Genomic DNA, 12,182 nt, shown 5'->3' on the forward strand with positions numbered 1-12,182 from the left:
ACTTTTTTTCATTCAAAGGGAAAACAAATAGTGTTATATTTAATATATTCAAGAATTTTAACATTTAATTTTCCATAATCCTATCATTTATTTAATTTTATATTATAGAACTTAAGAAAGGGATATATTCATGAAGATTTATGTATAAAGAAAAATCTGCATGTTGAATTATGTTTCATCATTTCACGTTGTATTCCAGTGAACAATTTGCAGTAAAATAATAATAAAACTCAACAGTTTCACTTAACAACTTCTGTCTATATCAGTCTGAATTGATAACCCTTACAAAAAGTAAAGTGAATAATGAACTGAAAAATGAATGTTTCCATTTTTTTATCATAAACATTCTCTGTTTTAAAAAATTGTGACATATTTTACAAACACTCAAGTGACTTTTTTGTTTGCAAAAGCATCTAACCTATATGGACTCCAGTGAGCCTTCTTTTGGACAAGATGGTTCGCCTAGAGTTTTACCCGTTACTACTCCTGAAGAGGACGGTTCACTCACATCTCAGAATATACCAGGGCCCCTGACTCAGGCACAGACCCTCTCTGCAGAGCAATTCCATCTAGTGGACCAAAATGGGCAACCTGTTCAATATGAGCTTCAGTCATTGGGGGATTCTAACGCACAAATGGTGAGTAGGTTTTTAAAATAACCAATTTTCTGCTGTTTGGCAAAATGTGTTAGTCTAACTTGATGATCTTAATTTCTTGACACTATTGATTTACATTCCTTTGAAAACACTGTCTCTATGATACTCATTTTTAAGTTATGTAAGGATTTTAAAAGATTTCCTAGGAATTCTCTGCTGGTCCAGTGGCTAACATTCCATGCTTTCTTTGCTATGGGCTCAGGTTTGATCCCTGGTTGGGGAACTAATGCATGCTGTGTCGTGCAATCAGAAATAAAACGTAATAGATTATTTCCTTTCAGAACCACAAATAGTACTTCAAACCAATAGACACAGCTACCACCTTGTCTAGGCAAACTTGTGCTTTGAGAGCAGTTGGAAATGTAACGTAATTGGTCACTAGTGCTAACGTGCCAGAGCTTACATATAACTTACATTTATTTTTTGTTTATGCCTTTAGCTGAACTCAAGGTTATTTGCTCTATCAGTATCTCATTTACTGATTTGCATGCCACATGCTGGTGTGCTTTCTTGAAGAAAAAGAAAGCGATGAAAGTACCAATGAAATGATGGAATTTAGACATACCCTTATTGATTTTGTAGGTCAATATGTAGATGTCATGTGAATAACAATGTATAAAATTGAAAATGGTGCTTTAAATTGTTAGCCAGAAGTATTTATGACCAAGTCATAAGTTGAGTAATAGAGGTGAAAGATGGTTTTGATTGAAATAAAATTGAGAAAAACTTCTAAATTGCTCTCTGATTAATAATATACTTATATTAGCAATAATATGAACAATAATATATCTGTTTTGGTTGTTTTTTCAAATTTTCCTACAGTGAATTTTAATTCAATAATAAAAATTACTTTTAAAATCTTAACTTCAAATATCAACTATGTTTAAGTAGGCAACCATTTGGGTGAGAGGTTAAAGCATCTGCCTGCAATGTGGGAGACCTGGGTTCAATCCCTGGGTTGGGAAGATCCCCTGGAGAAGGAAGTGGCAACCCACTGCAGTATTCTTGCCTGGAGAATCCCATGGACAGAGGAGCCTGGTGGGCTACAGTCCATGGGGTCGCAAAGAGTCGGACACGACTGAGCTGCTTCACTTTCACTTTCACTTTCAGGCAACCATTTATAATAACCCAAAATTAGTCTTTGTTTTTGTTTCTAGTGTAGAGCATTCTAGAGTTAATCTATGTCCTTTGGCTCCCTTTTAATCCAGTTAAATTTTGGGGTTGAGAGTTATTGACTGAGAGGGGGCTAATTGTAGATAACTTTATTATGTTATGTTCAAGCTCAACATTTTCTGGGCTTCAGGACTGAAATGCAAAGTAAGGAAAAAAAAAGAAATGCAAAGTAAGGGTAAGCTTCTGTAACCATACTGTATCACCAGCAGAGGTTAATAAACAACAAATAATTTAGATGTGAACAGATCCATTTTAATATTTCATGTTCAGAATGAAATGCTTCTGTAATTTCCCTTGATATTTGAAATTTATTCTAGTTTCTATCAGACCGTTTAGAAAGTCTGTATTTTCTAATGGAAGGATACAAGAGTCTGAATGTATGAAGGGTGCTCATTTTACACATGGTAACTTTCCTAAAAAGCATGTTAAAATTATTTATTTATCTGGGTCTGAAAAAAGTTGGAGGTTTCATTCTCTCTGTAATTGTATTAAATTTCCTATCTGCAGTAATTATAAAGGTGATTTTTACACTGTTTGGGGTAGGAGGTGATATAGAGAGTTATTTGAAGTTGTGAAATAAGGAAACACGTCAGGAACTTGGAAATTAAATGTAAGCAACAAATGGAATGTAACTAGTTACTTTCTCCAAAGAACCAAAGATCAGAAGCTGGTGATACTCTGGGAAACTTGGTGGAGATTTTTAATTTTTATTGTTTATTTTAATAGACTTTTAATTTTAAGATCAGTTTTAGGTTCACTGTAAAATTGAGCAGAAAATACAGATTTCCCTCCCATATGCCCCCTACCTTCATATATGCATAGATAGCTTTCCCCATTGTCAGTACCTCCCAACAAGTAGAGCTTTTTGTAAGAAATGACTTTTTTTTAAGCTATCAGTGAACTAGCAAAGTTTCTGTAGTGGGTGAATCTCCTATGGATGGAAGGAGGTTTTAGAATGAATCAGGGATGATGTTTTTTATTTACTAGAAATATTGTACACAAAGAGCCCAGTAAATATAAAACTACTCATTAGCCAAGATTTTCTGATAATTTTTGTGGAGTGAAGTGAAGTTGCTCAGTCGTGTCCGACTCTTTGCAACCCCATGGACTGTAGCCTATCAGGGTCCTCTGTCCATGGGAATCTCCAGGCAAGAATACTGGAGTGGGTTGCCATTTCCTTCTCCAGGGGATCTTCCCAACCCAGGGATCGAACCCTGGTCTCCCACATTGCAGGCGGGCGCTTTATCATCTGAGCCACCAGGGAAGCCTATTTGTGGTGGGTCTCAAATAGAATGTATTGCAGCAGATGACTCTTCAAAACTATGTTTGTTTTCATAGCAAAGATTAAAGATGATTACTTTTTTGGTAATAGAAGCAGTAATGTTATCATCACCATTGACAAATTATAGGAATTGAAAATAGTTTTTAAGGTACCAGGTGGAATAAGGTAAGAAAACAGAAAATAGAGGAGATTCTTTTTCACTGTTGAGAAACAGTTTCAAAATTAAGAGGATATTTCATAAATTATTCTTAATTATGAAATTTCCATATGGTTGAATAAATTATAACTTTATTATATATATATATATATATATATATATATTTGGATTTAAAAATAACCACAACACTTTTATAAGAATGAATGAAATATTTTTCACATATATTTAATCTCATTTATATGGAAAGAATTTAAAACTATTATTATTATTGCCTTTTAAAGTCCAGCAGGGTTTTTGTATTGTTTTCTTTTTGTCTTTTTTTTAGGTTAAGTAGCATCATCAGGTATTGGGATGCAACATAGTACACTTGCGATTATGGGTAGAAGACTAAGGCAGTACAGAGTAGTGGTTAAAAGGAGTAGGGCTGCTTGGGTTTGAATTTCAGCTCAGAACTGTATATATAGCTCTCTGTTACCTTGCATGGGTTTTGTAGCCTCTGTGTAACTATTTCCTCATGTATAAAATGTATATAGTTCATGAAGATTAAGGAAAGTCCTGCCACTAGTATGAACTCAACAAATGAAAAGCAGTTGTCATCATCAGGGTTTACAGGTTTTTTTTCATGCTGAGGTGATAAGAGGTATGGCAAGATATGTTTAGCTCAACAAACATGATAAACATTGGGGGAAGGAGAGAATTCCTAATCTGAATTTCTGGGAAATGTTTATGATTGTACTTAAGGCATTCTATTTTGTTGGGGTTTAGGTTTGTTGCCCCCCCCCCAAATGTAAAGGTTTTCAAATGACCCTCGAGTAAGAATACTGTCTCTATCAGGCCATTAGTAATGTTTCCATGTTTTACATACCAAAAGTGAGACTTGACAAAGTAGGTTGGAATGCTTAAGGAGACTTTCCTGCCTTAGGGAAAACTGAAGACAGGGGTTTTTGGGTAAAGCAGTAAAACTGTTAGTAGTTTTTTAGGTAATAAAGTTTATAAGGTGTCTAGAAAGTCTGGAAATAAAGGATAAACTTATTTTTAAATAATATTTTAGTTATATTTTAAATCATAGGCTCAAAATGTTTTTCTTCAGCTTACATGCTTTCTCAGTTTACATTCCTCTAAATTTGAGGCAATGAATTCATTTGCTAAACTGAGAAAAAAACAAAGGAAATAATAAATATACAATTTCTGTATGTTTTCAGACTTTGGGGGCACTCTATTATTCTTTATGGATCAAGACAGCATATAAAAAATGCGGAGATATAAAAATCCTGTTTAACTAAACGTTTTACAAGTTACTGTTTTTAAATGAAAATTAAACTATGAGACTAGTGATTATCACACAAATAGGTCAAACGTGTGGATAATACAGTAAGTAGAAAAAAGTAAATTATCTTTAATCCAGTCAGAGACGTGTTCAGGTTACTAAGTAATTAGACTTCATACCCATGCAATGATTAAGATCATAGAACATAGGGTCAGACTACCTGTTTTGAATCCTAGTTTTACCGTTTATCGACTGAGAGACTTTGGGGGGAAATAAAATGTTATGTACCTTGTGTTTTCATCTATAAAGTGAGGGAAATGATAGTATCCATTGTTGAGGTAGGCATGTCTAACAGTTTTCTAAGTAGTGATTCTGTTGAATCATTATAGACTTATGCACTTGATTTTTTTAAAATGCTTCCAAGATGATTGTTGCCAGCCCATCAGAAAATGGACAGGTGCTGCGTGTAATTCCATCTCCCCAGACAGGAATGACACAAGTGATTATACCTCAGGGACCACTTGTGGATGAGAATAGTCCTCAAGGTGAGTAATTATGGGATATAAGGGATTTAAGAATGTTTTAAAGAACAAATGTATATTTCAGAAAATCACCCCATGAAAGTCAGTGCTAAAGTGGATTTCTTTGGGTAAGATTGTGAACTGAATGATTAGAAAAAGTTTCTTAGCCCAAATAAATTTCAAGTTCATTTTTCAACTCCTGTCTAGGTTAGCTGTCTATTTCATTTTGGAATTCTATGAAGCTGGTTGACTCTTGCTTCCTCCCAAATGACCAGTGAGCATAAAATAAATTCTTCTTAACTTTAATAACAGTAATAATAACAGCAATAATAACAAGAACATAGTGCTAATAGCTACTGGAGACATTTTTATATTTGTATTTTTATCAATATTGTTGTTAGGCATATGACATTCATTTGTAAAATATTCTTCTCATGTCCTCTTTGCTCTCTTCTTCTTTACTTTGTTCCTTCAGATTCCGAAAGAATCATGCTCCTTATTTATTTTATTCTTTCTTTACCTATTTAATATCCCTATTATCCCTATTAGTTCTCTTCCTTTTGCTTTCTTTCCTTTTCCATCTATTTGAATCTCTTTTCTAACATCATAGCTACACTGTTGTGATTTTTTCTTAGATAATGATTTAGGGTAGATATTCTTAATTTAGTGTTATGATTCTGTGTCTTTGATAGCAGTTGTTAAAACTTAAGAGAAAAAACATAGTTTTCAGAAAACATAAACATGATATAGAAACAAAAAGGAGTTAGTTTTACATTTTCTTGTTATATTGAGGTTCTTTTAATATGTTACTTCTGCCATTTTTATATCCTAGCTGTTCAATATAAGTTCCAAAACTTAATTATAAAGCTTCAATAATCAGTTTTACAGTTTAAAAGCAAGTTTATCAGAGAAATTCTCAGTAAAGTATTATAAGTTTTATTATCTTTAGCTTCAGAGCATATCTTCCCTTTCCTGTTTCAAATATATTAGTTTCAGTTAGTTACATTCTCATCGTCTTTTAAGGTATTAATGTTGCTTTGTTCTTACTCTTGTTAAGATGTCTCTGAAGAGAAACTGAGTGACAGAAACTTACCAGCTGTAAGAGTGGATGCTCTAGCAGACAGTAACAGTAGTTACGTTCTTCATCCACAGGCATCCCTCACATTGCCCAAAAAGACAGTGACCAGGTGAGTCAGTGGGAAGGAGGAGCTCATCTTTGTATATCACCATGGAAATCACTTTTTAGGATATCACATTTACAGCTGGCTGCCTATAGAGAAGATCAGAAATGCAAGAAATGAAACAAGTCATCATCAAGTACATCTTTAAATCATTTTGATAGCATCTTGGCAACAAGAAAACTACTTTAGAAGCTGTAAAAGATCAAAGTGCTACTTTACCTCAGTGACGCTTGCTTGTTATCTTTGAAGAAACCTGAAAACATCTAGCATTAATAGAGTTTTTAAAGTAAAGAAATATCTATTCTAGGCCCTATAATTTTTAATGGTTCATCACATTTTATGCATCACATTTTATCACCTCTGTAGTAAATTGTTTAAAATGTTTTTTGTTCATATCTATTTCAGCTTTTATTTTTGCCGTAAAATAACACTCTTTATAATAATTTAGGGAAATATAGACATGGGTTTTGTATTTATATTTTAATTGTTCTATGAAAATATTTTAAAGTTAACAAGTTAAGTGACATTTAATCTTAGACATAATATCATGTTACTATTAATAAGTCACTTGAAGATGGTTTATTAGCCCATTTTTTGTGAAATGAAAAATGTATAAGAATACAAAATAAGCTCTGAGAAAGACATATAAAGCAGTTGAATTTGTTAGCAATTGATAAAATACTAATGATTGAAAAAAAGCATAGTTACAGCCATCAGAATAATCTTTCATCATTACAGTTTCTCCTTGATGACTTCAGTATTGTCTTTGACTGGCAAGAGGAAAAAGCAACTGAATGCTCTGTGTGTCTGTGTACCTGGTAATATATATTAATATATATTCTTACCTATCCCAGGATACTTGAAGAACCTCTTTTGGCTCCACTCCAGCCACTTTCTTCTAACACACCTATATGGGCCTGCCGTCTTAGAAGCTGTGAGGTGAGTTAAAATGTAATCCTTAAAAAAAAAAAAAAAAGTAATCCTTATGTAGATTGACTTAGTTGATTATAACTATAATTCATTGTCTACTTTTGAGTATAACTAATAGAGGCTGTGTCTGTAATATTTTATGTTTGTGCTCCTCATCTATTATTTTATTCCTTAGGGATTATAAGATCTGTTAAAGCAGAGATCATATAAATCCCTTCATTCTTCATTTTCATTTCTTCTCTTACAATCTTTTCCTTGTCTTCCATGAAACTTCATGTTTCTTTATGTTTAATCTTTTAATCATTCCTTCTCTTTCTTTGCCTGCACTTATTTGTTTTCATATTCTCAGTGGAAATTCTTCAAGGTTCACTGTTTGACCTTATCTTGTTTCTCTACTTCTTATCCCTTGAAGAGCTTCCCAACTTTGTTGACTTTAAATTCTCACTTTTATAAAAATGATCCCAATTCTCTATGACCAGTTCTTTAATTCTTCCCTTGCTTTTGTCCCAGATCTCCAGCTACTTACTTGAAGCTTTACTTGAACTTTACCTCAAATTCACCATATCCTAAACAGAAATTATCTAACATACCATAACTAGCTCTACTTCCTAAATTTCTTGTCTGTATAATGACAAATACCATTTTCTTAGATATAAAGTTTTCGATTAATTTATTTTTCCCATATTTAGATAATCACCTGATATTTTTAGTTTTTCCTTTAAAGTGGTTTAAAAAGAGCCTCTTCCACAGCTTTTTATAATCTTGAACTCAGTTATAGTAACAGCCTTCCCATTAATCTCTTTGAATCTTCCATTTCTAGTCCTTACTGTGTGGTTTTCTAAAACTACCAATCTTTTTTTTTTTTTTTTTGATGTGGGCCATTTTTAAAGTCTTCAATGAATTTGTTACAATATGGCTTCTATTTTGTATGTTTTGGCTTTTTGGCCATGAGTCATGTGTGGAGAAGGCAATGGCACCCCACTCCAGTACTCTTGCCTGGAAAATCCCATGGATGGAGGAGCCTGGTGGGCTGCAGTCCATGAAGTCCTAAAAGTCGGATATGACTGAGCCACTTCACTTTCACTTTTCACTTTCATGCATTGGAGAAGGAAATGGCACCCCACTCCAGTGTTCTTGCCTGGAGAATCCCAGGGACGGGGGAGCCTGGTGGGCTGCCGTCTATGGGGTTGCACAGAGTTGACACTACTGACATGACTTAGCAGCAGCAGCAGCATGTGGGGTCTTAGTTCCCTGACCAGGGGATTGAATCCACACTCTCTGCATTAGAAGGTGAAATCTTAACCACTGTACCACTAGAGAAGTCCCTAAAACTACTTATCTTTACATACTACTTTCATTATCTTTTCTCACTGCCCAGTAAGCTCAGTGTTATTTTTTCCACATCATTTAACCACTTGTTACTAGCTTTCAAGATCATTCATAATCTGATATCACTTAATCTTGTCCTATTTTATTTCTTACTTTTCTCCAATTTAACTTTCATTTGTATTAGCCCAGTCTTCTTACTTTATACTAGCACTTCAGAATCTTCCTTTATACCCCCTTCAATTGTTTTTATATCCATTTCCTAATGTTATTTTTTTTCTTCTACTTACCTTTCTAACTACTATTCTTCAAATCCCAGTGCAAGTCCTATATTTCTTTTCTGAAATATTCTAATAGTTATTTTTTGCCTATTTCTCTCTTAAAATTCTTTGAAAATGATTACCATAACCATTCTTAATTATTTGCTATCTTGGGTTATTCATTATTACATAACATTTAGACTGTATACTTTTTGAGGGAAGGGATCATGGTTTTCTACATATAAACCATACATGATAATTAGTATTTAATTATTAAAATGCTTCATTGTTTTAAACATTCTTAAAATACGAGAAGGAAAAGCATTACATCGGTTTTAACATGTTGAGGAAATTTCTTATCATGAAGTCAAACGATGTATTATGTTTGTTAGGACATTATCATTGTTTTTGCTTTTCTAAGTTACATACTTATATGTATGTATAGACAGTAAGATTTTTTTTCCCCTCACCTTTTTGCTAGTCATGGTTTTTCAATGGTTTCTTCCTAAAGTTACTATTCTTGTTCTTTGATGAACGGTTTTGTTGTTGTTGTTTTTTTAAAAAAACACAATGATTTGTCAACCATGAAATTTATATATTTTTGGCTGTCCTGGGTCTTCATTGATTTCTGTGCAGGTTTTTTCTAGTTGCAGCAAGTGGGGCACTCCTCAGTGCTGTGTGCGGGCTTCTTGTTGCAGTGGCTTTACTGGTGGAGCATAGGCTCTCGGCACATGGGGTCTCAGTAGTTGCAGTTCATGGGCTCTAGAGCAAGGGCTCAGTAGTTGTGCACAGGCTTAATTGTTCCATGGCACGTGGAATCCTCTCAGACTAGGAATCGAACCCGTGTCCCCTGCATTGGCAAGTGGATTCTTATCCACTGTGCCACCAAAGAGGTCCTGATGAAAGTTTTAAAAATCATTATTATAAACTTCATTAAATGCTATGGACATTAAAGCATTGGCAATTAAAGGGCCAAATTACTTCATTTTATACCATGGTACATTGTGTAGCTTATCTAACATCATATATCTTGCAAGAAATTAGTTGAAACTGTTTAACAGCCTGAATTAGCTCAGTGAAGGATTCTTTTTTTTTTCTTCAAGCTGTATCAATAGTGAAAAACATTTTTGGTTAATGACTGAAGAAATATTTTATGCATTTTGCTTTAAAATACTGTTTCCTAGTCCTTTTTACTTTTTTGAGTTTCTATTTAATGATGTTTTTCTTATAGGCATTTTTTAGATTTGACCAAAATTTATTAGTTGGAAAAATTTCAATACTGAATTAAACTTTTATCTCCTGATATGGGTTTGACTACATTGTAGTTCTGAATTTTTCCTTTCACTGACAACATTATATACTCTATTTTATTTGTAAAAACATGTCATAGCTAGACTTTATGTCCCTACTTTTATTTGTAGGGGATATTTTGATGAAGAACTATCTAGGCTAGAAGAAAATTCATAAGCACAGGCATTTTCATTATTTTTAAGGGAAATAATAGATAATGTATTGTTTGGCATTAGATTATCTCTTTTTATTACGGCTCAGAGTGTACGTACAACAGTATGTTCATACCTTACTTTTGTTAACTGTATTCTTGCCAGGTGAAATATTTAGTCTAATTAGGATCAACAAGATCCCTATTCCACATTTCTGCTCTTATTCCCTATAAGGGAGAAACATGAAAGTGAAGTTGCTCAGTCCTGTCCGACTTTTTGCAACCCCATGGACTGTAGCTTGCCAGGCTCCTTTGTCCGTGGGGTTTTCCAGGCAAGAGTACTGGAATGGGTTGCCATTACATGGAGTCAGTTCTAGATCTAAATGCATTTCAGTTTAAGAGATCACAGTTTAAAAAAAATTCTCTGTTGGTATAAAGAAAGAAAGAAAAAAAGTGAAGTTGCTCAGTCATGTCCGACTCTTTGCAGCCCCATGGAGTACCAGGTTCTTCCGTCAATGGGATTTTCTAGGCAAGAATACTGGAGTGGGTTGCCATTTCCTTCTCCAGGAGATCTTTCTGACCCAGGGATTGAACCCAGGTCTCCTGCATTGTAGGCAGATGCTTTACCATCTGAGCCACCAGGGAAGTCCAATTGGTATAGAGAAGTCTATTGGTATAGAGAAAGCTTTTTTCTTAGTTGAGAGATACAAGATAGATACTATCAATTTATTTATATGATATATTTATACTTGCCTTGTTTCAGGGAGAATTTAAGACAGCTTACAAAAATGCTTAAAAATAAATTAGCAAGGTAGAAGTTAAAATGGGAGCTGAAGAATAAAGAAAAACAAGAATGGAAGTATGAATTGAAAGTAAGAATGTTTATCTTAATGAATTATATGTGTGTGTTTACATGCGCACACATCTGTAATCTAAGTATCTACATTTCAAAAGGGGAAACCTAGTTAGTTACTAAGGTCTGTATATGTTAGGTAAAAGCAATTATGTTGATTTCCGTAAGATAAAAGAAAACTGTAACTATTTTTGATACTAGGCCAGAATTTCTCTCAGAGGAAGATCTTCATTAATAGAATATTGATATAATAAGCAAATTCTTTGACATCATTTTTTATAAGAGATAATGATCACAATTTTCATAGGTTTTCAAATAGATTCATTCATCATATCAAAATCTTATTTCAGGAACTTCCCTGATGGTCCAGTGGTTAAGACTCCATGCTTCCACTGCAGAGAGCATGGATTGGATTCCTGGTCAGGAAACTAAGATCCTACATGCCTTGCAGCCAATAAATAAATGAATAAATACATTAAAAAAAAATCTATTTCAGTAGAAGAAGCCCCACAGGGAACCAGTACTTTGTGGCTAATTTTATGTTGATCTAGTTGGATCCGGGGATAGAATTTTATTTGGAAGAATCAATACACAATATGTTCTTCAAGCTATTTTCACTAAGTATTAATTCTCTCAAACAAGGTTTTAATAAAGATACTTTGGCAGTGAGTTTGGCATTATACTCTAACAAACTACTACAAAATATCTTTTTGATGATGATGTTTGAATTCAGCTCAGACCTACTGGTTGTAATAGACACCATTGACCTGAGGGCAGAAATAACATTCTCTTTTGCAAGATTATGAGTCTTTCATCTTAGGCAACCACCTTATTAAATTTCTTGTACAATGAAGCACAATTGTTGATAATTTTGTTACTGAATTTCTACATGCAGAAAATTGGAGATTCATACCGTGGCTACTGTGTAAGTGAGACTGAATTGGAAAGCGTCCTAACATTTCACAAGCAGCAAACACAGAGTGTTTGGGGGACCCGCCAGTCTCCGAGCCCAGCCAAGCCAGCTACGAGATTGATGTGGAAATCCCAGTATGTCCCATATGATGGAATCCCATTTGTCAATGCAGGTACTTTAGTAAAGATTTATTTTTAAAAGTTCAGCAGCAGCCATGATCCA

At 33.9% G+C, this 12,182-nt stretch overlaps 1 protein-coding gene across 11 annotated transcripts in view; it reads left to right on the top strand.

The window, feature by feature from the left end:
* CARF (calcium responsive transcription factor) overlaps window positions 1–12,182 on the top strand; it is an 87,811-nt gene that overhangs the window by 12,409 nt on the left and 63,220 nt on the right. For 7 of the 11 annotated variants that reach the window (XR_011561463.1, XM_019975275.2, XM_019975269.2 and 4 more), the window contains 5 exons: window positions 411–638; window positions 4,960–5,080; window positions 6,114–6,243; window positions 7,092–7,176; window positions 11,943–12,132. Coding sequence is in view for 9 of the 11 variants with exons in the window: in XM_019975275.2 (XP_019830834.2) it covers window positions 411–638; window positions 4,960–5,080; window positions 6,114–6,243; window positions 7,092–7,176; window positions 11,943–12,132 (754 nt within the window). In the remaining 2 variants the exon portion in view is untranslated. Of the gene's footprint in view, window positions 1–410; window positions 639–4,924; window positions 5,081–5,263; window positions 5,331–6,113; window positions 6,244–7,091; window positions 7,177–11,942; window positions 12,133–12,182 lie in introns of those variants that run through there. The other 4 variants (XM_019975323.2, XM_019975339.2, XM_019975330.2 and 1 more) reach the window with 4 other exon arrangements.

The sequence above is a fragment of the Bos indicus genome, chromosome 2 (genome assembly GCF_029378745.1).
Source record: "Bos indicus isolate NIAB-ARS_2022 breed Sahiwal x Tharparkar chromosome 2, NIAB-ARS_B.indTharparkar_mat_pri_1.0, whole genome shotgun sequence".
NCBI classification, from domain to species: Eukaryota; Metazoa; Chordata; class Mammalia; order Artiodactyla; family Bovidae; genus Bos; species Bos indicus.